This window comes from Kryptolebias marmoratus, linkage group LG24 (genome assembly GCF_001649575.2).
Source record: "Kryptolebias marmoratus isolate JLee-2015 linkage group LG24, ASM164957v2, whole genome shotgun sequence".
NCBI lineage: Eukaryota > Metazoa > Chordata > Actinopteri > Cyprinodontiformes > Rivulidae > Kryptolebias > Kryptolebias marmoratus.
In genome coordinates this window covers 13,145,114-13,168,730 of record NC_051453.1, presented here as the reverse complement: position 1 = coordinate 13,168,730, position 23,617 = coordinate 13,145,114, and the positions used below count along the sequence as shown (strand labels likewise).

The 23,617-nt window shown below is 39.1% G+C and overlaps 1 protein-coding gene across 4 annotated transcripts in view; it reads right to left on the bottom strand.

Moving 5' to 3' along the window:
* slc44a5b (solute carrier family 44 member 5b) overlaps positions 1-23,617 on the bottom strand; it is a 28,843-nt gene that overhangs the window by 3,862 nt on the left and 1,364 nt on the right. Inside the window, exons 2-22 of one of the 4 annotated variants that reach the window (XR_005232829.1) lie at positions 13,475-13,523; positions 9,285-9,358; positions 8,137-8,221; positions 7,760-7,844; positions 7,525-7,638; positions 6,884-6,944; positions 6,665-6,788; positions 5,151-5,234; positions 4,607-4,719; positions 4,396-4,527; positions 4,104-4,203; positions 3,932-4,024; positions 3,726-3,813; positions 3,218-3,480; positions 2,935-3,029; positions 2,714-2,817; positions 2,522-2,595; positions 2,152-2,222; positions 1,734-1,822; positions 1,442-1,526; positions 605-713 (exon numbers count right to left, since the gene is read on the bottom strand). Coding sequence is in view for 3 of the 4 variants with exons in the window: in XM_017407409.3 (XP_017262898.1) it covers positions 1,052-1,167; positions 1,442-1,526; positions 1,734-1,822; positions 2,152-2,222; positions 2,522-2,595; positions 2,714-2,817; positions 2,935-3,029; positions 3,218-3,480; positions 3,726-3,813; positions 3,932-4,024; positions 4,104-4,203; positions 4,396-4,527; positions 4,607-4,719; positions 5,151-5,234; positions 6,665-6,788; positions 6,884-6,944; positions 7,525-7,638; positions 7,760-7,844; positions 8,137-8,221; positions 9,285-9,358; positions 13,475-13,523 (2,099 nt within the window). In the remaining variant the exon portion in view is untranslated. Of the gene's footprint in view, positions 1-130; positions 1,168-1,441; positions 1,527-1,733; positions 1,823-2,151; positions 2,223-2,521; positions 2,596-2,713; positions 2,818-2,934; positions 3,030-3,217; positions 3,481-3,725; positions 3,814-3,931; positions 4,025-4,103; positions 4,204-4,395; positions 4,528-4,606; positions 4,720-5,150; positions 5,235-6,664; positions 6,789-6,883; positions 6,945-7,524; positions 7,639-7,759; positions 7,845-8,136; positions 8,222-9,284; positions 9,359-13,474; positions 13,524-23,617 lie in introns of those variants that run through there. The other 3 variants (XM_025004001.2, XM_017407409.3, XM_037974271.1) reach the window with 3 other exon arrangements.

The following is a 23,617-nucleotide window of genomic DNA, read 5'->3' as shown; positions in this document are numbered from 1 at the left end:
AGACAGACGTGTGTATCATATTGAGTATTAAAACAGCACAACATCTGAAGCAACAAAGTTAAAAAAAAAAGAAAAAAGAATTACCAAAAATGGCTTTAAAATCCTTTTAGAAACATTACCGCAAAGGTTCTTGGTGTTAGGTCTAAAATCACAGAGTAGAAGGAATATTTTTTTCCTTTTTTTTTTTTCCACATCTAGGCACATAAACTAGTGGCTGCATTCAGAGTTCCTGGAAATGCTCAGGTTCTGTTCAGAGTTTAAGCAATAATAAAATGAATATTGTAGTCTTGACCTCCCACAGAGTCTCTGTCTGGGTTACAGTACATCTAGGAGCAAAGTAAAAACTGAAATGAGTGTGTAGCAAACAGAAAGTACAAAGAAATCTGCAACTAATTGTAAGCAAAAGTAACGGCGGATTGAAGCAACCTATAAAAACTGATAGGAAACATCGACGGCCAGCTAAATAACCATGCTACACAGAGGAAATAAATCACGCCGTTCTTCTCATGCTTGTGAGAGTAAAAACAGAATCTCGTTTTACACCAGAAGACCAAAGTGCGACAAGAAAAGGGCCCCAGAAATTCACCACGTCTTAAGGTGATACCTTTGGCCACAGTCCATCGTTGGCATCTGTACAATTTAAGGTCCTCATGTTGTTTGGGTAAAAATCTCTCAGCTTGTGCATCCATTTTGTGTGTTGGTGTGTACCCTCTCTTTAAGGCAGAGAATACAGAGAAGAAAAAAAGAAATGTGAATAATAATAATAATAATAATTTAAAAAAGCATAGCAGACAAAAAGGCAAGTGTCTCAGTTGGCTCATGAGAGGAAGTAAGTCTGTTTTTTTGTTGGTTTTTTTTCCAGTCCCCTTTACTAGGGACCTTAAGGAACAGCACGTCTCTTCATGTTCAGGTCATTTTTGACCAGGCTGGGTTGCATCCAGTTTAGTCGTTTAGCCCTAGAGTACTTGTTCTCAAATATCCATGCCTCCCCACACACGTAGAGCAAATACAGAGTCAGAATCGAGAGTTCAGGAAAACAGCTGCACGTCACTCAGGAGGAAGCACTGGATTTGGCACGCTCCTCTCCTTTGCGGAGGATCTTGTGCAGGCCTGGAGATATGTAGTAGGGCCTGGAGGAAGAACCGTCGTTCCTCTCCAGGTCTTCACCTGAGACCACGGTCCAGCACAGGAGGACGCGGAGCAGCGACAGAGGAACAGAGGTGAAACGGCAGCCAGGAGGAGACAGAAACGCAAAAGCTTAGTGGAGATAAATAAGCAGTGACATACAGGAAAAGAAAGCTAAAGCAAAGAGTGAACAGATCATTTGGCATTATTATTATAGCCAATTCTGGAGAGAGAAAGAGTTGGATTCAGCTGCAGACAGGTTGCTCGGTGTTGGAAGTTTTAACTCGTAAAGAGCAGAGATTAAAAGCATACTTACAAAAGCACAGGAACAGTGTGTCCACACACGTGCCAAAGACGTTGAAAAATCCATTTGCAATCATGTAGGATCCCACTGTCACCGTCTGAAAAAATGGACAAGTTTCAGTCAGCAAGGTTTTTAAAGGTTCAGCTACTGCCATGTGTCTGTTTTTCTGCAGCAACATAAACACCAAGTGACCTAAATTTAGGTAGATAAGACATCATAAAGAAAAATGCATTACTGTACAAAAAAAGGTAAACACTGTCACTGCTGTTACTCTCACACTGAAGCTCAGAGTTTAACTCCTTACCACAAGGGGGACCCAAATGTAATTAAGCGTTGGCACCTCTTCTTGAAAAATGGGTAATTTCCGTGAGAAGAAGTAAGAGGCAAGAAAACCTGAAAACAAAACAAAAACAAGGTGCAACATATAAGTTTTACCTATTCAAAAGGTTTGGAAGAAGTGTGTTCTTAAAAGATGTTCAACAACAGCGGGAAGGTGATCTGATACATTTAAATGATTAAAAAATGAATTTGTATACTCATTGAATAATAATAGTAATAATAGTAATAAATGCATTAAGGTGGAGCAGTAATAAAATGATTTATGCTCAAAACAACGAGCTCACAAGTAAAATTACATCAGACAAGAGTTCTGCAAGAAAATTCATCTTCTGATACCAAAAGCAAAGTTGGAGGCAGATTAAAACCTGCTGCTACAAACTCACCAACACCTCCTGCAATGAGAAGTTTACCCATGAACAACAGGAACCATGTGACACAGTCCAACACAGCCACCCTTTAGAGGAGGAGAAAAAGACAAACACAAATGGAGAGGACACTGTCATTCTCTGGGACGCAGACTGAAGAGAGATTTAAGTGACTTTAATCACAGTTAATTGCACAAAACTGAGGTCAATTAGAAAAAAATATATACAACTTTTAGAACCGTTTATTATAGTTTTATAAATCTGCTTCATTTCTTACCAAAGATCAAGCATTTTACCACATTTCTATGACTAAAAGCATTCATTCTCACTGTTTCAAATACAAAACTGTGAATAAGTGGATCTGAGGGACAGCTAACAAGAGTCTTACCGCACAATATTCCTCATCAAGAGAGAAAACGCATCCTTGGAAGATTTGCAAAAGTTCTTTCCATATATTGCTATCTGTTAGTGAGAAGAACGTTTCTGATTAGCTGGGTGATGCAATGCGAGACAAAAATAAACTCAATCTCTAACAAATCCCTGCAACAGATAGTCATCAGTACAGCAGGGTACTGCTCACCATAATGTATGCATTTTTGTTCAGAAACTTGATGAAACGTTCCAGGCACCAGAAGCAGCACTTGAAGCAACAAAGCAGGAATCGAGCTACAGTATTTTGAGAACCTGGTAAAAAAAAAAAAAAAAAAAAACCAGAAATTATCAAAATTTAATTTCACATCATCCATTTTTTTTTTTTGGACAAACAAGAGAATATCAGTGTGTCAGAGAGTCACCACTTGCCTATCAGTTTGCGATCCAGGTACATAAGAACAACTCGGACTATCTGCACCCAAGCAAGGATCAGGGAACCAAAAGCCAGAGAACCTGTGTGATAACTGACAAGCAGGATAACTTCATATCACGTGTAATCTATCAAATTCTCAACATTTTTATATTAGAACCAAAATGATCATAATGAGATGAGACAAGCAACTTTTATTCATCCAGGGCTTTCTCAGCTTTCAACACTAACATGTACTTTAGAAGCCTGTTTTACCAAAATGTAAGTATGTCAGAAACTCACCGAATGGCCCTGCTGAACGAGGAGTACAGTGGGCAGGGAGGGATGTCCTTTGGCTTCTTCAGGGCCCAATAGTAGGAGGCGAAGGCCCCCGCCAGGGTGCACTGGCCCAAGGCGAAGATAAAGTTAACCAGCCACAGGACCACAAACAGATTACACAGGTGGAGCACTAAGATGTAGTGGTGGTACACGCTCTCCCCGCCGTAGAAAGCGAACAGACACTGGGCTCCGGGGCAAACTTTGGTAATATTGGTTCGACTGAAGGTCTGAAAAGAAGCAAAGAAAGACCGTGACTTTTCTTCTTTGGTTTCTGTCACTGCATATCTGTGAAATATGCTAATAATTACTGCGTGACGTTGTATACAAATCATTTCAGATAAACCCTGCTGACCACAAACTCAAATATATTTACACTAACACTTCTTCTTCTGGAAACAGTACAGTACAAAATAAACACTCTTATTCCATAAAGATGAGTATTTCCTTGTGCCTGAAAGAGTGTGAGGCTAACCTTTGGACTGCATGTGAGGTTTGCATACATGCACTGATCGTCAGCGGGCATCACCTTGTAGACCGCCTTACCTGAAGATGCCAAGAAGCTGAGGACACGCTGGTTAAGGCCATAGCAAAGGGGCACATTGTCACAATCTGATCTTAAACATAATGAGTGCCTCTACCGCAAAACACAGCACAACTCCTCAACAGTCAGAAGGATACACTGCTGTGACAGCAGAGTAAGATACGCAGATGGCCAGAAGTAAAAAGGTGATGAGAGGGTAGAAGAGAGTAGACATGATGTGACTGATGGCCCTAGAAATAAGAACAAGCATTGTATGCTTGAAAGGGTCAAATATGCAATGTAGTGTATCGAGGTTTTACCCACACTAACCTGCTTCCCTCCTTCAGTAGTGTGATAGCGATGCTTAACCTGGTTGCTAGAAACATCATCAGGACCACGACGACGGCCTCAATCACACAGAGGAAGATTACTATAAAACAAACAGGTAGACAGTTCTATTTATTCTTTATTGTCACAATTATTCTGGGAGAATAGCGATAATAAATGTGCAGCAGTAGTGCAAGTCATAAAAATTAGACACAATCCATAGACGTGGTGTAAAACCTGAAGCTCATATCAAACAGAAAATGTTCACGTGAAGGCGTGGTGGTCGATGACATACCGAAGATGAGCCACGTCTGACTGTTCTCAAGGTAAATGCTGAGATCTGTTTGGAAGCCAATGTCAGAGAGGGAGACGTTGGCATTTGGCTTCTTGCTCAGAGCGGTGTACTCCCAGTAACAGTGCCAGATACCTGGGAGAAAAGCAGAGAGCGACACAGCCACGATCAGCAACACCCGGTAACCATCGTGAGCAGGTTCGTGCGCACTCACCGTAGCCGACCGCAGAGATCACACCGATAATGACGAGCCACACTATCAAACCAGCAATGTAGCGCAGCAGTAGGATGAAGAGCAGACTGACCACCATAGTTATCGCCAGGCCTCTGCAACGACACGGAAACGCAGCACTACATGAAGATGTGAGTCTTCTGTACAACTTGTTCAAGGATTATCCACTTAATCTGTAGGTGCATTTTGAAAAGGGATTAAATGTTTGCTTGTCAAAGTTTTGTACAGTTTGAACATCAAATAAGCATGTCATTAAAAAATAAATAAATCAGATTTTTAGCATATTTTTCTCACTTTAACTGGTGTATGATGATTTACAAACTCTACTGTTCTTGGAAACAAATTTAAACTAAACACTTGGAAGAAAAAAAAAGTACATAAATGATTTGTATCTAAGAGATCATTTTATCCTTTTTCTTGTCATCTTCACTGATGGATCAGATACGTTTCTCTTCTCACAGAGAAGTACATAATTCAGGCTAAAACTCTAATTGTGGAAATGGCCATAATCCACAGCCGTGCTTACACAAGGATCCATATCCAAGAGTTTGCAAAATCCTCTAAGATCTTCATGCCAACTTCTTTGGCATTCAGCAGATTGGCGATACTTCTGTGATGAGGCAGGAAAAGTCGGAGAGAGAAAAAGCAACAAACAAAGATTTATTAACGCAAAAGAGGATTGTGGCATATAATACATATTAGGGTTTATTAGGATTTTTCAAAGACTTCAGACTGAATTGGCATAAAGAAAACATCATGCTACTGTGGGATAAAATCAAAACTACTAAAAGTTCTGAAAGCAGTTTTTATGAGGCTTGATTTTGGTCCCTAAAAGTGACCAAAATATGATCATATTCAGCATTTACAGTGGATCTGATGACCACTAGAGGGCACCACATCTCTTTTCATTTTTGAGACTTAAAAGTAGGGAATGACTTAAAGAAAGCAAGCCACTCATGATTACATTTATATGTTCCAGTTATTGTGAATAAGCCACAAGTAAAGGTGTAGTTGTGGATCCTTCCTGATCAACAGGACTAGACTTCATACAGTTACTTCAGTAGCATTAGAAAGGGTTGGCGTCAATTCATTCCTCTGCTAAACCGTACCCACACTTTGGATCCAACGGTTGCTGTTTCATATTAATTTGAGTACAATCCTTTGCACAAATTCAAGCTGTAAAATCGACACATGCCAAGCACAGTCTCGACAGTGCAGGTGTACTGAAACAGATGCTGCTTGTAAGAATTACAGAGAAAACATGACCTAGACTGCTTGTGTTAAATCGTTGTATTATTTTAAAAGCTTAATGTCTGACTTCAGTAACACTGCATTTACATATCTCTTCTGTTTTGAGGTCCAAGGTTATTCAGAAAACATTCCAGCCTACAACCTCAAATGCCCAACCATGCTAATGATACTAATGTTAAAACTGTGTACACAAAGCTGTGATAAGACAAGTCCAAAATGGACAAAAGTGGGTATAAAGTGGGCTGAGGAGAGCACAATGTGGGTGGAGGGGGGTACAGAAAGACCTGAGGCAAAAGGCTTCTTTTATACCCAAAAATATGAATACGGAGTGACAAAGCTGCAAAAGTCCAATTTAGCAGAGGGACAAATTGACCTGGAGTCATTAGAAAGCTCAAATAAATGATTGTTTTAAATCTCTACTTTTTGCAAGAATTTAATCCCATTAAACTCCCAGGCGGTTTGTTGCAAAGAAAATTTGATTACAAAAAAACACAGACTCATGTTTGCCACCTACACAATGCCCCAACTTCTCTGAATTATGCCTTGTAACACGCACAGTTTTTATTTACTGCACAAAACAGCTGTATTAAGCTTTCAGGTGCTCCTAAAGTTCATATGCATGTAAAATACACTCATACAGCATCCCTGACATGTCCACTTGTTCAATCATAGCCCATAAAATCTGTCCCGAGTTCTGTAGGTGGAGAGCTCGTACCCCTATTGACGGTTTTAAACACCGTACTTATTTATTCTTGATAAAGATTAAGGCACAAACTCCGGCTGTCTTACTTGGCAGCGTCATTGAGGTCGCTGACACTTCTTTTGTTGTTGTCTCCGTCTTTAAAGGTGGTCTGATTGGCGACACGTAAAATTCCATCTCTTGTGTTGAAATCAGGGAAGCACCGCTGAAGGACTGAAATGTAAACATTTTCGGTGTGCATTCAGTGGCGTGGAAAACAACAGCTGACTTTGTGATTATTGTGGTTATGGGAACTCCGCTTCGCTTACACAGTCTGCTCGGCACAATCATAGAGGGGCAGTCTTCATCACGTATGACGTCTACAACTGACTGAAAGGGAACAGAAGAGACAATCTGCAAACATCTGAAAACTACTGGCCATATCACTTACCAGTCATCTATATCATGATAATAACAATAATTATAATAATAATAATCAAATTACAAATCCTAACATCACCTGAAGGACACACTGGACACAGTTTGGTGAAATTCAGTTTGATGACACTTTAAGAGGATTTGGAAAGAAAAAAAACTATGATTCACTTCAAACAGTGTGGCTCAGCTGTAACGTGCTCCCACACAACACCTCACTTTGAGTCTTGCACAGCATCATGCTAACGTCATTAGCGCTGAGCTGATGCCAGTCAACAGAACACAGCTTAGGTGTGCGTTAGTGGATGTTAACTCACTTCCGCCTGTCTCTCTGAACACGTGCAAACGAGCTCTTTATTACTGAGGGTGTGGAGATAGAAACCTTTAAAATCATATCTAAAAAAAAAATAGCTATCACTGACGCAGAGAAGTTTTCAGAAATGAATGTTAGGTGCAAAACACATGTCGAAGCAACAGCAAATCATCCAACTTTGAAAGTGTTTAAAACAAAAGTGAGTATCAACCTGCCTCTCACCTTACTGCCAGGGTTAAAGCCAGGCTTGCAGAATTGCTTGTAATAGTCCCAGTTGTTGGTACTCGACACATCCAGGAGAGTGGCGAATCTGTCGGGGCACTTGGAGACACAGAGCTGAAGGAGGCAACGTATCCTCTCAGTGAGAACGCCCATCAGCATTGCATAACAAAGCGTGCTGGGAAAACTGGGGAGAAATGTAAAGCACCGCCAGGGAGGGCTTCTCTCAGTCTCTTACCTGAGTTGTAGGGCACTGGAGGTTAATTAAAACCGCAGGATTGGCACATTTCAGCATGTTGAAGTAGAATAATATGGCTTTGTTTCTGAAGACAAAGAAGATCCGGACAAAGAGGGGATTTAGATTAGACAGATCTAAAAGTCCATTACAGCATCATGATTTATCAGCAAGCTTTTAAACCCACACACACACACACACACACACACACATACTGGTGTTGTGTGTCGTAAAACTTGTCAGGATTAATCACAAATCATCAATGTGTACTGTGCTGTAGTCAAAGCCTATTTAGAGCATGAAGATAACAATGAAAAGCTGACAGATTATATGAACAACATAATTACTCCTCTGTCCAGTGATTTAAAATTTCCACTCACGCATTAGATGTGTTCTGCTGGCCGCAAAACTGACCCTGGCTGTCAGTTGGATAGACAATCTTCCTGAGGTCACCGTGGATCCAGGCTACAAACAAACAAACAGCTTTTTATCTGAACGGCAAACATTTGGAGTCTTAGCAGAAACATACTCATTTATACTCAAGTACTTTATGTATTCTTCTAAAAAAAAAAACACACATTAGGTCACCTGCCAGCTAACTATCTTTCCAGAATCTTTAAGGACTTAAAAAGCAGATGGTTAAATGTCTTTCAGCCCATCTCAGAAATCATACAACTATTCTACACAATAAATGTAATACAAATAATTAAACACATTGCATTGTTGTTTAAATATATCTGGATTAAAGCAAGTCCCGTACATATTAACAGGACATTATGAAAACTCCAAGAACAAAACAGAAGAAACTTATTTAGGAGTTTGCATAAGAGCTTCATAATTCAGCAGTTTTATTCACAGAATAAACAACAAAAACATTGCTTTTTAAATATAAATAGACATAACTGTAACCCTAAAAAGGTGTATTTGCTTAATCTAAACAAGCATTTTAAGGCTTTTCACCTTACCGCACAATGAGGAAACGTCCTGAATATGAGACAACACATAAAGACAATAAGGATGATGAAAGAGAATTACTATGTAAGGAGACAAGACTGTTCTTTAGCTCGCTGCAGATTTGTCAGCGTCTATTTGAAGGCACATTCATCCTCGTGGCTCCTTCATTCTGATTCATTAGGAAACAGTAAGTGTTCCCATTCTTGAGCTGAGACATGACTCTACTGACAGCAAGCTGCAAAGAGACAGTATGTAGGTGACAGCACCGAGACGTCATTTGCACATACAGTAATTTGTGATTCGCTGTCATTTGTGCGAGTTAAACAGCTGAAACGAAATGTGCCGTGAGTTGTGCATAAATTAAGAAAAAAACAATCTGAAATAAATCAGTAAAGATAAGCAAAAGTGGTCTAAGCTGATGAAGCGAACACCATTGTCTGAGTGACACGAGAGTTCGAGTCAAGCAGCGTTCTCGACCCGCACGTTCCTAAAACAATCAGGGGTTTTGCTGAAAACTAAACTTGATATTACAGATTTGTGTGTGATGTAATCAGCGGCAGTGTGGCAAACTCACCAGCAGTGCCCAGAACGGTGTAGCCGAGGATAACGGTGACAAAGATAACGCAGCAGGCCACATCAGTGCATCTTCTGTAAATTAAAAACACACGAAAATAAAAAAAAATACAACAACGAGTGACTTTAAAATCCAAGATAACATGATCATTTTATCATGGGGGACAGAGCATGTGCTTTACTTTAAGGAGAAAAAAATGAGCACGGAAAGTTTAATTATTGTTAATTATAGTTGCTAAAATAAAGATACAGTTCTGTATCTAGATGCTGTACTCATTCCTAGGCACGAAAAAGCATAACTGTACATCGTTTTAAAAGAAATATCAGTGGAGCTCCACCAACTCCTTGATGAGAGACTGAATTTAGTACCTCCCCCAAAGGGTTAACTGTCCCACAGGCACAGAGACAGCTATTTGAAGTTTTCTCTTCCTCTACACAGCAGTCTGCCAGTGCAAAAGAAAAAAAAAAAACTGCATCTCAGAGTATGTCTGTCAGAGTCTTTATTCACTGTTTCAGGGCTTCCTGTGTAACAAGCTGTCTTCCCCTCCTGCCTGCACGGAGAAAAGCTTTCAGGCCAGCTTTTTTTCAGAACCATTTAGACTTGAAGTGCTCTGCCCATCCACAAATGAAGGAAAGTTCTTCCCACTGAGTCAAGTTGTGCTCTCCAAGGGACGGACGGTTCCTAACCTTCCCATGGTGCCAAACGCCTGTGAAAGTGACATGAGACTCTCATCTCCTGCAGCTTTCAAAGCCAAGGTCAATGGGAGGCCCGGGCTCCGAACGTAACCGTGTTCCTCTGTGTAGCTCTTAGAACAGCAAATTGTTCTTGTTCTGTATGCAGCGCAGTTATATAAAGACACTGCTGCTCTTCAGTCTCCGAACTCCATTGAAACCACTGAGTTTGACACAAAAGGGTTTACATGTAATCAAATTAAATGAGTGCATTTTTTTTTTTTTTTTTTAGGGAAAATAAATCTTCGTCAACTGTATGTGCCGTTTAACTTTTTAGATTAAAAGTCTGGAACTGTTTGCAAAAACAGCTGCAGTAAACAGATTATGTTTATGGCCCTGCATTATTCAATGCAATGAAGCTCGCAATCTATATTAACAAGGTGCTCCGGTGTTTTCATCTGCTAAACCTGTCAATACTGAGCACCAGAAACACTTTCTGTTGCAGTAGGGCTGCTAATTCCATCCAGTTTCCATTATAGATAAAACCACTCCATTATTATCTTTTTTTATTTGAATTATGCTGGTAGTCTCAAACCTAAAAACACACTTTTGGCATTTATCCTCTTGGCAGCACATTTATAGCCTTTAATAAAAGCCTCAGGACTGCCTGTGTTTTCAGGCAAAGATGACAAAAGACTGAAAATAATGGCATTATAACTAGCTGATTATTTGATTCATCAACGAAGAAAAAAAACAAATAGATTTAAACATGATGGTTCCAGCTGGTTTAATGTAATGCTTTATAGTGTGAATGCTGAATCAGCATTCACACTGTCTTCCCCACATGCTAAAAGTGTGCTACCACTTTTAGCATGTGTAGCTTTTATAATTTTTGACTTATTTATCTTTATTTATATATATTAAGAAACAAAAACATTGTTCTCTGAAATCTTATGCTCCTCTTAGCTTTTAGCTACTGCCTTTCTAATTTTAGTGTATGTTCTGCTTGGATTATTCCATCTTTGACAAATTTCAACAAAGTCATTCAGCACTCAGCATTCTTGCAGAAAATGCTATTTTTGTACTTTATTTAAAAACAGAAGTGTTAGCCAGTCTTTTGAGAAATGTGTAAAAAAACCAATCTGTACCATAGTTTGATGTAACCAGTTTAATTGATCAATATATTTTGCACAATTAGATGTTAGAATAAAGCTTAAGGACTTGTGAACTATATAAAGAGGATGTTCCTTTTTTAAAAAAAAAACCTGCTATATTTAGGAGATAAGAGAGAAAAGAAACTGAGCTAAAGTGGACACCACTCCACCTAGTTAAGGCAGGCCCAGTTTTACTCTGACAGCAGATATAAAACGGATGCAGACAACGTGCTACACTGCCAGCAAAAATAGGCTGCTCAGGTGAATGTAGTGTTCCTCATTTTAAAAATCCCTAACCTTTCTTCAGATGGTAAATAAGTTAGCTATCACTCAACCCCATCCTGGGTAATTACAGGGGAAAGAAACGAGGGATGGGCATCTCAGGCTGAAATTGCCTCTCCGCCACTTCAATCTGTCTGTTACTGTAGATCTCTTGTACTTTCCATCTCCACATTTAGGCACAATAGCATTTTTTAAATTTTTTTTATGAAAAGTGCAAGCTCAGCACTACGGTGTTAAAACAAAGTTACCTCTAACGCAAGTAAAGGTCAGTGCTGAGGGGGAGCTGACAAAGTGAGGAGAGCTAAATGATTCAGCTTTGCTCTCTCGTTTTAGAAAAACAAAGACAGATTCCAACCTGGCCTCACTCCTAAACTTAAGAGCTCAGATTTCACCTACCACATACACAGACACAGCCAAAAGCTTTGCTCTGCTTGAGTTCTGTTTGGGCAAATACGCTGCTTTAATGAAAAATAAAAATAAAAACCGCAGCAAGTGCTTGTCATTTCAATGGGACATTTTGGTGATTGTTATATTTGCAGGCCTGATATTCCGCAGGAGCCAAAGTGACACAGATGGCAGAAGCGCCACAGAATAGTGAGGGTGCCATTGTGGCGTGAATCTGCCAGACTGTCCTTGCTTTGTGACGAACATTTTGCAGAAAAAAGGGCCAGATTTGCAGAATTAGGGGATATTGTACATGCTCACAAAAGCCACGGGGGACAGCTGTTCAAGTGAGCAGTAGCCGTGACAAATACAAAGCTCCTTTAGGGAAGTTGTCACTCTTGCAGGGCTGAAAGAGAAAACAGGATTTATGTTTGAAGAGCGCATTTAAACTGAGTAACACTCTACAAAGATGAATCATTACACAGCATTGGTTTTGTTTTGTTTGACATAATTTGACACCTTGTGCATGGGTCTGTTTACAGCTGTACAACACGATGTCTATATGATTGTAAGGCTTGCACACGATTACTCAATATATGAAATAGTTATCTTATTTAGGCTGAATTTGATGGAAAAAAAAAAAAACAACCACTGAGTTGGTCTTCTCCCAGTTCTCATTAAGACAAGCCTGTGGGCCAGAAAAAAAAAAAACTACATCAAAGTATTCTTGATGCCTTCACCCAGCTGTAGCAATAAAATGGGCTGCAGAGGGTGGGATCCAGAGACACGAGAGAATCACAAAACGCCTTCACAGCAGCCTGCCAAACTCATGATGAACATCATAGATATAAAAAGATATTAGCTGAAAAATAACTAAATCATTAAAAAAAGCCTAGGAAGTTTATCAAATACATTACAAAATACAAAAATACATTTTATTTACTGAAAAAATACAAATCGTGTATTAAAGAAATCAGGTATTCCTAATGAAATGACTTATTTTACTAATTCTATAAGAGGATTTGTTAAATAATGTTTACAGTTTGAAAACTGTGTCAATGGGTTAACTCCAGCCACCAGCTTTGTCTTTTGACCTCTGATCTGGGTGGTGGAATGAACACATCTGTGAGTGGCTAATCCTCGATCTTTATTAATGTAGCATGACAAATAAATCCAATCGTCCACTCTTAGACAGGGATTCGTGCCAAATAGATTACACAATGGGCAGAATCAATACATATGTACGAGTCAGATGAGTACAAAACAGCCATGAAACAGTTATTGGTGAAGTTTCAGCTGCCATTTCAGTACAGAGAAAGGGAATTGTTTGAAACAAAAACCTTGCGTGATCTGTTAGAGCTCAAAGTATATGTTGAGAATAACTTTTAGCTCCTCTCACACCAAATTTTAGCTCTATATCTGTAAAATTGACTGAGTTATAGCCTTTTTTGTGACATCTTGAAACAGTTTGACTCCAAAAGTTAATCAGTTTTACATGTGTATCCAATGATTATGCTCTGAGAGTTTCATCAAAATTTGTCTTCTGGTATAAGAGATATTTCTGCTAACATGCATCGACAAATACAGGCAACTACGTGATCACCCATATTTCATGTCAGTAAGTAATAACAATTGTTCAGCATGAAAGAAATATTTCAAGTGTCTAAATGTAATAGATGCAGAAGGTGATGATGAGTACCTGTTCTGAACAGGGCCCCTGAAGTTTGGGTCAAACTTGAGTGGTTCACCTGTAAAAAAAGAACAATAAGGATGAATTAAACTTGAGCACAAAAAAAAATGTACTAACACAGATCATAAATATACAAACGCAAAGAAAGTTGCCCATGAAAACTAATTAGGCCGCTTCATAATAGAGATGTCCTCAACAATCGTGGGAGAAAGAATGCCCTCCGTAATATGGAAAAAGCAATAAAAAAAAGGAAAAAGAAAGTTGCCCGAAACAACAAGGCGATATAATAAATCATTTTAACTACTCCTCATCCAAACAGCTTATCTGGATTACAGAAAGATTGGCCTTTCTACCCACCAGGTAATACTAAACAACATTTACAAGCCCCATAAGTCTCCCAAAGGGCTAAGTCTTGAACGTTGTGCACTCTCAGATGTGGCAGAGCGTATACATTTGCATTTATCACTGTCTGTTATTTTTTATCCCCAAATAGTCTCTTTCCCAGTTGACAGTACACATTACGTGTTGCTGGGACCTATTAATCATCACACGTGGAGTGCAACATCGCCAAGCAGCTGAGGCAGACTTAGGGGCATCATGTGTGGGCTTCTCCCATCTGCCCAGTGCACAAACCAGCCCTGCTGAAACATGAACAGGCCAGGTTTTTACTTCAGGAAGTCTGAGAAATGAGTGCACAGTGACATACACGTGCAGGTATAAGGTGTCAGCTCAGAGTGAGCAATAAATTGGATAACACTTAAATTCCCAAGCACAAACCCATTCAATAAAAACAGAACATAATCTATCTTTATCCTTGACAAACATTGCGATTCGCTCAGTGCAGGAAAGCCTGAAAGCTGCTCCTCACAAAGGGCCAAGTATAATACAGATCTACAAGATGATGTCTTTTACCCGAGTGAACATTGTTTCATCCTTTCACAAGTCTTTAAAACATTTTCTATGACCTACCTTTCTTTGCTACAACAATGTGCTCGTCTGAAAGATGAAAAAAAAACTAACCTACAATCGGCCAAAAGTAAAATAGGGTGATTGTATCAAGTAAGCAAAAATTCTGCTCAGCAACAATTTAGGAGGTGCCTTTAAACTGCACTGTCAGCAGAAAAAGAAAAGCCCATGACCAGACAGGTGCTTGAGGGATAGTTGAATTTCCATTTTATGTTCATTCTGATAAATCAGAGGCAAGGAGGACAAAAGCTGAAGTCCAGTTTTAATCCAAAATCTATTCCTATGTATGTGGGACTGACTGCGTGGAACCACTGATGACCTTGGAAGCTACGTAGCTGATATAAGCTGCTTTCACCCAACTCCTTCAAACTGGGTGAGAGTCATCATCTTTCCACACTGGTGTCATGTGTGAGATGACCGAGGCAGCACAGGAGCTTGAGGTTTGACCTCGCCGCAGATACGCCCCTGAGCTGGCAGGGGAGGTAGTCACAGAGCCAAGTTGGTGAATGTGTGCGCAGTGAGAGGCAGCACGTGCAGCTTGTTACCAACAATGCTGGAGTCACTCTGGCTAGTTCTGTGATGCCAGCTTCATGTATGTAAGCACTCACCGATAGGGCATGAGATACTTTTTCTTTTAGCATGTGTAAATTACAGGTGCTGGTCATAAAATTAGAATATCATGAAAAAGTAGATTGATTTCAGTAATTCCATTTAAAAAGTGAAACTTGTATATTATATTCATACATTACATACAAACTCATATATTTCAAATGTTTATTTCGTTTAATTTTGATGATTACAAATGACAACAAATGAAAATCTGTATATAAAAAGAAACAAAATCATTCTTTTTTCACAATCAAAGTGACGTGGGGAAATGATTACAGTGAATGTTTCAGATTGATTAGTAAAAAAAAAACAAAAAAACTTTCACTATAAGCTGGTAACTTTAAGTTGTTTGGCTTAAAAAGCTAAATGAATGTTGTGGTTGTTATTAAGAACTTTACATTATGAACCTTTATAATAGTGAAAGTCATCTAACTGAACTGTGCAGAAATGTTCTGGGTCAAATACAGAAGATGCTCTTTAAAGTGTTGTTTACTTCAGCAAGTGCTTAAGGCAGCATTAGCAGAACAATAAGGAGGATACTACTCCAGATTTTAATCATGTAGTGTATAATATCCACATTTTAGTTTAAATTGAAGTATGTACCAAATGCACAACTGATACGTTAACACAACCAGGAACAATGAACGATGCTACAAAAAAAAAAAAAAAACCACTAATGTCAAAGATGGTCATATTGTAATTTGTTTTTGTAAATGATACACTATCAATGCGTACCTTACCTTTTCTAATGCTTTTATATGCCAGTAGTTGTTGCTACAACTTCATGACCATCTGTTTCACATTAACTGATATTAGAGCTAATTAGAGGCACAACTGTTGGGGTGAAAAGGAGTTTGCTACTAGACTATGCTCAGTATGCAAGCTGAATATGCATGGATTATATATATATATATATATATATATATATATATATATATATATATATATATATATCTTTTTTGGTTGTCTAAGGTTCCATGTTTTGCTCTACAGTATAGAAACTATTGTGATTAAAGACAAAAAGAAAAAATAAATCATCCATATGGCCAGTGGAAGTTGGGGCATGCTGAGATCAAGGAGAAGCAGTGGTGAGAGGACAGATTGGGGCGCAGTACAGTAAATGTCAGGGGGACACCGTCATATCAGAGGTGTAGCCTCTGTTTTGAGTTGTATGGCTTGTGAATATGTCCAGTGAGAGACCCAACACGGCAGGAGCAGTCGTCAAGTGAAAACTGTGGTCAAAACACAGAACTCAAAACTGTCATAATTATGTGGTACTAAGGGCTCAAAATATAAAGTGATTGTCTCAAATAGCAGGTTTTACAGTTTGACACACATTGAGTTTTCAGTCACAGTGCTTATTAAAAAGTGCTTATTTGACAAAAAGCTAAATTTAGTTCAAGTCGCTGTGCTTACTTATTACATTAAAATGGCTAATTATCACAAAACGGTTGTACTTTTATTTGACCTCCCAACTTCCTACTCCCTCCAGAGACGGGTTAAGAGAGAGTAGTGAAAATCGTCAGTGATGCTGGGCCCCCCCCCAAGCAAACAATGCATTCGATGATGGCTGTTTAAGCTGCACTGCAGTGTAGGAGCGCAGGAAAGAAGACTGGTGGACTGGATGTGTGCTGCTGGTTGTAGTCAAGCTGAATAAGGGTCTGTAGTCGAAATGATTCGGAAAAAGCCTGGCAGGCATGCAGCACTGGGACAGCAAGAGACGCTTTTAACTGCTGATCTCCTCTATTGCCACAGAGGACGATAATGCCAGCGTGTCCTGTTGTCACTGAAATGTTTATGCATAAAACACATAAAAGTCAAGGTGGTAATCACAAGGTCTGGTACGATAAGGCAGGGTAAAAAAAAATCCACAGGGATCTGTGGAGTAGTTAACAAAATAGGTGTAAGCGATTGTAAATATCTGCATCATACAGATTTACTTTAAAAGTTTAGTTTCATAAAATCTCTAACAGAAAACTAAAAGAAAATGAAGCAACATCTACATTTAAGTCTATATTTCTGACGAAGTGGAGCACATCATTCAACTACAACTTCTTCCCGTATTTTAAAATTCTGTTTCTACAATTTCTATTCCCAGAGTATCTCATAATGTTTTCATACACCCATATTCATAATAAATGCACAAAAACGTGAGCAGACACAGACTCCAGTGTGCCCTAGATTTACTGTCCAACAGGGGCCTCTTTTATATGTGGTCAGGCAAACAGCTCGAACACTCCAGGTGCTCTACATCGGCCAGGAGAGAGAGAGAGGCTATATGGAAAGGGCTGCTTTATGTCTGTGTGTACATACGTCTTCAAGATGTGAGGAGACTGAAGTGTGGGACTGCAGTCATATCAACACAACATTCATTACGTTTTCACTTAGCCATGTTATTTTGTTTAAATCAAACTTGACAAATCTCCTCGCCTCCTACTGCAAGAAATCATCTCAATGCTGGAAGTTTGAGTATGGTGTCCATAAGGACACAATTAGCACCATTTGGCAAACAAACATCTGACTGCCAAGGTAATTCTGGTCACTCTGTCATTAAAGTAGATTGTTTCATTTGGGAAACCCATTGGCACTTTTAATACAGCAGAAAAAAAAGAGAAAAAATAAACGAAAAACAACGAACTAAGGAGCCTGTAAGAGTCAGTATAGACTAAAGAGTGCTGTGTGAATGGGTGAATGTGGCATATTGTGTAGAAGTGCTTTGTGCGGCATAAAAAAATGAAGAAAAAAAAACGCTATTTAAGCACAAATGTTGCTCCCTTTAATGGAAAAGCAGTATTTACAGTGTAATGTTTTCGCTAGGAAAAGCTATAGTGCTATCTGACGCTTTTTCAAACAAGAAAAGTAGAATTATGGGTTGGGAATCAGCCCCCTAGAGGGGAGTTATCATCAGAGTGTCAAATGCTGACAGCTAAGTCTGCTGCTCCAAGCACAGTAGCAGTGTGGCTGGAGCTCTGTGACCTTGGTTACTTCTGTGGGAGCCTCCAGGCATGTCAGTGGAAGCCTGAGTTTTGTTTAAATGAGCCCTGATACTGCTATTGTAGAACAGTGACAACCTCAAAAGACTTTGGCAAAGATTTTACTGAACTTATGCATAAAAGGATAAGCTTAGGTATTCAAATATAGACCATTAATCAAGATAAAAAATACACAATTATATATATTTACAGTGTGCTGTTCCAGGTAGTATAAAACATGTGGAAGAGTGGACTGTCCACTCATTTTCGGTTTGCTGATTTTGCTTATGATTTTAGCTAGAACCTAGCTAAATTCACAAGCCCCCCTACAGACATTTTCCTCACATTGTTTCTGATGTGTTCGCACCTCTCGCCCATATGCAAACGGTGCTTTTCGGTGAGAAAAACTGATCCACGTTCACTAAAAAAGTGCCCCGCGGGGTACATGTTTGAGTTTACCGCTGTTCAAGGTACCATGCCCATACCCTCGTAGAGTACAGCTGGAGCAAAAAGACAATGTACCTTTTTATCTGCACAGCAAAACATGCTTTCAACTCCAGAACAATGTGCTTCTTTTGTTTCTGGAGTAATTAAATATTGGTTTTGATTAAGTTACCTGTGTTATATTTTTTAAAGTCATTTTAAGTCAGCAGAAAGACCCAAACCTACATGCCTGGCATGAATGTTACTGCCTTGTATCTCCTTTATTTTTCATAGCTTCTTTGAGTTGTGTTTAATATATCACTGTTAATGTCTCTTACCCTCACAGCCCTAAACAAACATTTAGTATACTTGCACTGCAATCTTTAAACTTAAAAAGGTATTATATTTGCTCCTGGGACAGCCTTTCCACAACTAAACGCCACATTTTTCTATATTCAAACAAACCCAGTGCTGTAAATCCCTGGCAATATTTCCTGACTTGCCCATATAATTATTATAAAAACTATCATTCATATTTCTTGGCCATGATGCAGCTATCTCCTAATAAAGACAAGCCTATTTGTAATGGAGCATAACCTTGTTAAAAAAAAGAGGCAGAAAAAAAAAAACTAATAGTGTAAAAGCACCCCAGAGTGTCAGTTTTTTTTATTTGAGACACGCATTTTGCATGAGACTTTCTTAAAAAAAAAAAAAAAGAAAGAAATATAACAGCCTTTTGTTTTGCCTGCAAAATAGGCCACTGAGCCACATCACTCTCCAGCTGCAATCATAGCAATAAAGTGTGAATGTTTTGATCTTAAACCATTGCTCTCAGCTTCCTGTCAAGACTCTGCACGGAGTAAAAATGCAGTGTTTAGAGAAGCTGCCCATGCGAGAAATTTGTTAATTAACAGTGTGCCCAACTCAACACTTTTGTGGTGAATGGAACTCATATCTACATTGTTACAAACCTGTCACCGAATGATTAGGAGCTGCTTTTCTACTTTTCTGTCTGACTGAACATTTCATCAGGACATTATATGCACACAGGGCACTTGCTACATTGTTAGAAAATGTTATATAACATACTAACCTCAAGAGTACATTGAAACCAGGATGTTGAGATGGATGTGACTAACGGTGTGGAAGATATTTTGATGTATTGCTAACACACTATTTATTGCCTTTTTACATTTTTTGCTCCTTTTAATAAACAGCACGCCAATTATATTCAGTTAACAATTTCCCACGTTCACTGGAAACATAACAACTTTGCCAATTTAAGTAAGAAGTGAGAACGGAAGTCATTTCCTCTGAAACACTTTCCTTGGCGCTGTCTTTCATTAAAACAAATAATGTGTTTCCATCTTTCGCTTTTGCCGCAATACAACCGCAGTTCCAAAAAAAAACAACACACAAAAAAAAAAACGTCGGAATGTGAGTAAAATAAAAATCAAAGCAGAACGCAATGATTTGTAAATCTCATCTACCTACCACCTGAAGGACTGAAGATCTTCTAATACTAACTTTTTGGAGCGCTAAGATTTCTCAAAATTTACCCAGTTCTCTTACTGACCTGTTGCCAGTTACCCTAATTTGTTGCAAAATACTCCTTTAGCTGTTTCCTTATCATACTATTTACTCCTCCAACCTTTTACTGCCTGCGTCCAAACTTCTTTGAGATGTGCTGCTGTCATAAAATTCAAACTTACTGTTTTTCCCCTCCAAAAAATGGTGTAATTTCTTAGTACAAACATTTGACATGTTTGATTTGCACATCATTGCATTCTGTTTTTATTTACTTTTTACGCAATATTCCAACTTTTGCAGAAAAAAAATATTTGACTCTACATTAAGATCCACTTTTGGACTGATTCAAAGTCACTAAACAAAATTAAATATCAAGAACATTGACTTCTTTAACATCCAAACTACATATAATGGACATTATGCCTTTAAGCATCACGAGGAGCATTTTCTAACACTTTAGGACATAATATTCTAATATACATAGTGACACCAAAATATTTATATATTGGTCTCTTGCCAGGCAAGCTGATAAAACAAACCCACCAGGGAGACAGCAACATAAAGCAGTTCACCTAAACACAAGAGCCACCATGACTCTGCCCCAGGCTCCATTATAGGCTGATGGATGCTGCTGGGGTTAAATTATATTCCTCTAATCAAACTGTCTCGCTAAATTCTCGCCAAGTTTCCAGGGAGTTGCACTTGAGTTAATACAGTATAATAGCTGTAAATAAAAAAAACGCATCTAATCTGGATGTGTAGTAAGCCTTTTATTTCAAGTATCCACTCGTTCTCTGATATCAAGCCCGAGATAGATTGCAAAGTAGCGGGCTGAACTCGTGAATGGGGGGGGGGGAGACTGAGTTTGACATTCCCTGTGGCCATCTGCATGTCTGCGGAGAAAAGAGAGGATCAACTGCAGCTGACAGGTTGCAGTCTTGACTGGCATATTGCTGGAGTCATGAGGTCTGAGGGATAAACTGTGCCAGGATGTGGGGAGGAAAAAAAAAAAAAAAAAAAATCAGGAAAACACAACAGCTTTCCTCATCAGGAGCTGTCAGCTGAGCAGACTTGACAATTCCTCTGTTCCTTTAGGTGCATTGCAGCTCTGAACTTTTGCAGACATTATCCTATGGCGATGAGTATAGATACGCTGCTGTTAGAGTCTATTTTATAAAAATATAAAAGGGATCTCGCAAGCTTTTGCCAAACCTAAAAAGTGGAAATTGGCTGAGCTTGAGTGTGAACAAAGCACCACACTGCAGAGTTCACAATTAGTGAGTGCGCCAGTTTTTCATCACACTTTTTTTTTGTCTTGTTTTTCACTGGTTTGTCAATAATATGCATTGATCAAGCATATTTTCCACCGCCATCAACACACAACAAATATTATCATCACTGATAGGCGTATGGTCCTGGTTTTAGGCGCCTGATCAATTGTGCAAATGGAGCAACTATACGTCTCCGTTATTTATCAGGCGCCCATGACCTCGGGTCACCATTCGTGATGTGATGGCAACAAAACCTCTCCAAATCCTGCAACACATCGTGTCCTGCCTCCCGTAGGCTCCATCCTGCAACACTTTTGAAGTACTTCCAGCAAAGAGAGAAACTCCAACATGAAATAAAAATACCCCGCATTTTAGGAATTGTGCGAAAAGGCGACTTCCTGTTCTGGCTTTGTCTGAGAAAAATAGGTTTAGACACAATTTAGTTACTGTATTTACAGTTCACATCCTCCCAACAATCCTCACGGACATTATTTCAACATAAAATTTATCTGATAATGTATAAAAGGACACATTTGTATCAAACTGTCATGCACAATGTGTGTAGATACTCCAAATATTACTTCTGTTATTAAAGAGCTAAATATCGTTAAGTCTGGATTTACTCTAAACCACCAGTCTGATAAAAATCATCACTTTCAGACAAGCTTTGTTACAAAAGAAAGACACTGCAGACTATGTAATATCTGGTAATGATAAAAGATTATACAGCTTTGATAAACAACATGATTAGAGACTAAATGGACAGAAAATCTGCATGTGGTCTAAATATATCCACATATACTTAAAGCAGCTAAAGCTGTTACTTTGAGACAATAAATCCTTTGTTGTTAAAAATGTTTAACCTACATTACAAATCATCAGTATAAAATGCAAATCATTGAGGAAAAAATTAGGAAACACTTATTTTTGGGGCCATTTTCAAAGATACAACACAAGCAAGGGCAAAAACTGTAAATGAGTAAAACAGGAGCAAAGATATGGTAAGCTGGCATTAAAATACTACATTTAGAGTTTGGATATTTATTCTGAGGAGGCAAGGCGAGAAAAAAAAATCACAATAGGGAAACCCAACTGATTTGTCTGAATTTATTAAAACACACTCCTTGGTAAACAGTGACAATGGAGAGGGATGTGTGTGTGTCTATGTGTGTGTGTGTATGAGGGGGAGTTAATGACATTAGGTTCAGAAGTAATGAACTTATAGCCATTTTGGAAAAAACACAAAAATAACTTTATGTTTTAATCTCATGTATCAATAATAAAAGCACTCAATGTATGAGTTGTGAATGACTCTCAGCTACTCCCAAATCAAAGTTGAGGTCATTTCTCAAGTTAAATAGTCCTAATTTTGTTACCAGGTGTGTTACTATCAGTGCTGACTCAGCTGCAATTTGTTATTTTCCTACCTGACAAGTAAAAATATGTATTTTTTCTTCAGAATAATGGGAATCTGCATTGATCATAAATAGGAAAATTACCCAGAATTCAATTCATTGTCTCGTTTTTTGAGAGATAGTATTGGCATAACTTTGAATTTTTGCTCCAAGAAAATTTGCTTGATTTTCCTGAAGGAGCAAAAAGACTTTTTCAGCAGCCCAACAGACAGATAGTTTGTTTCCAACTACCTATATTGCAAAAATCAACCAATTTGATTCATCAGTGCATACTTTTATTTTTCCCCCACCAGCAATATGTGGAAATAGTAGTGACAGTACTACACTGAGGAGAAAACTCATTTCAAGTGCCTGTCTCTGTGATCTTATTCTTTTGGTTACTACCCAAAGTTCATGACCACAGGTGAGGCGCTCCATTCTTCCCTCACTCACGAACAAGCCTCCCCGACATATTTAAACCCCTCCACTAGAGGCAGCACCTCACACCCAACCCAGAGGGAGCAGTCCGTCCTTTTCCGACTGAGGACCGTGGCCTCAGATCTGGAGGCGCTGATCCTCCTTCCAGCTGCTTCACTCGGCTAAGAACCGCTCCAGTGGGAGCTGGAGATCGTGGGAACGATGACGCCAACAGGAACGCGTCATCTGCAGACAGCAGAGACGGAACCCTGAGGCCGCCAAACCGGACCCCCTCCGGCCCCTGGATATTCTGTCAGACAGAATCGGTGACAACGGGAATCACGCTCCTCAGCCTCCTCAGTAAGGTCTAATCAGGGGTGCTGAAGAAGAGAGTCCGGCTGACAGTCGAACCTCAGATTCAGGAGGAGAAATGCGGGTTCCGTCCCAGTCGTGGAACATTGAACCAGCTCTTTACCCTCACTAGGGTCCTCGAGGGGGCATGGGAGTTGGCCCAACCAGTCTTATGTGTTTTGTGGACTTGGAGAAGGAATTCAACCATGTTCCCCAGGG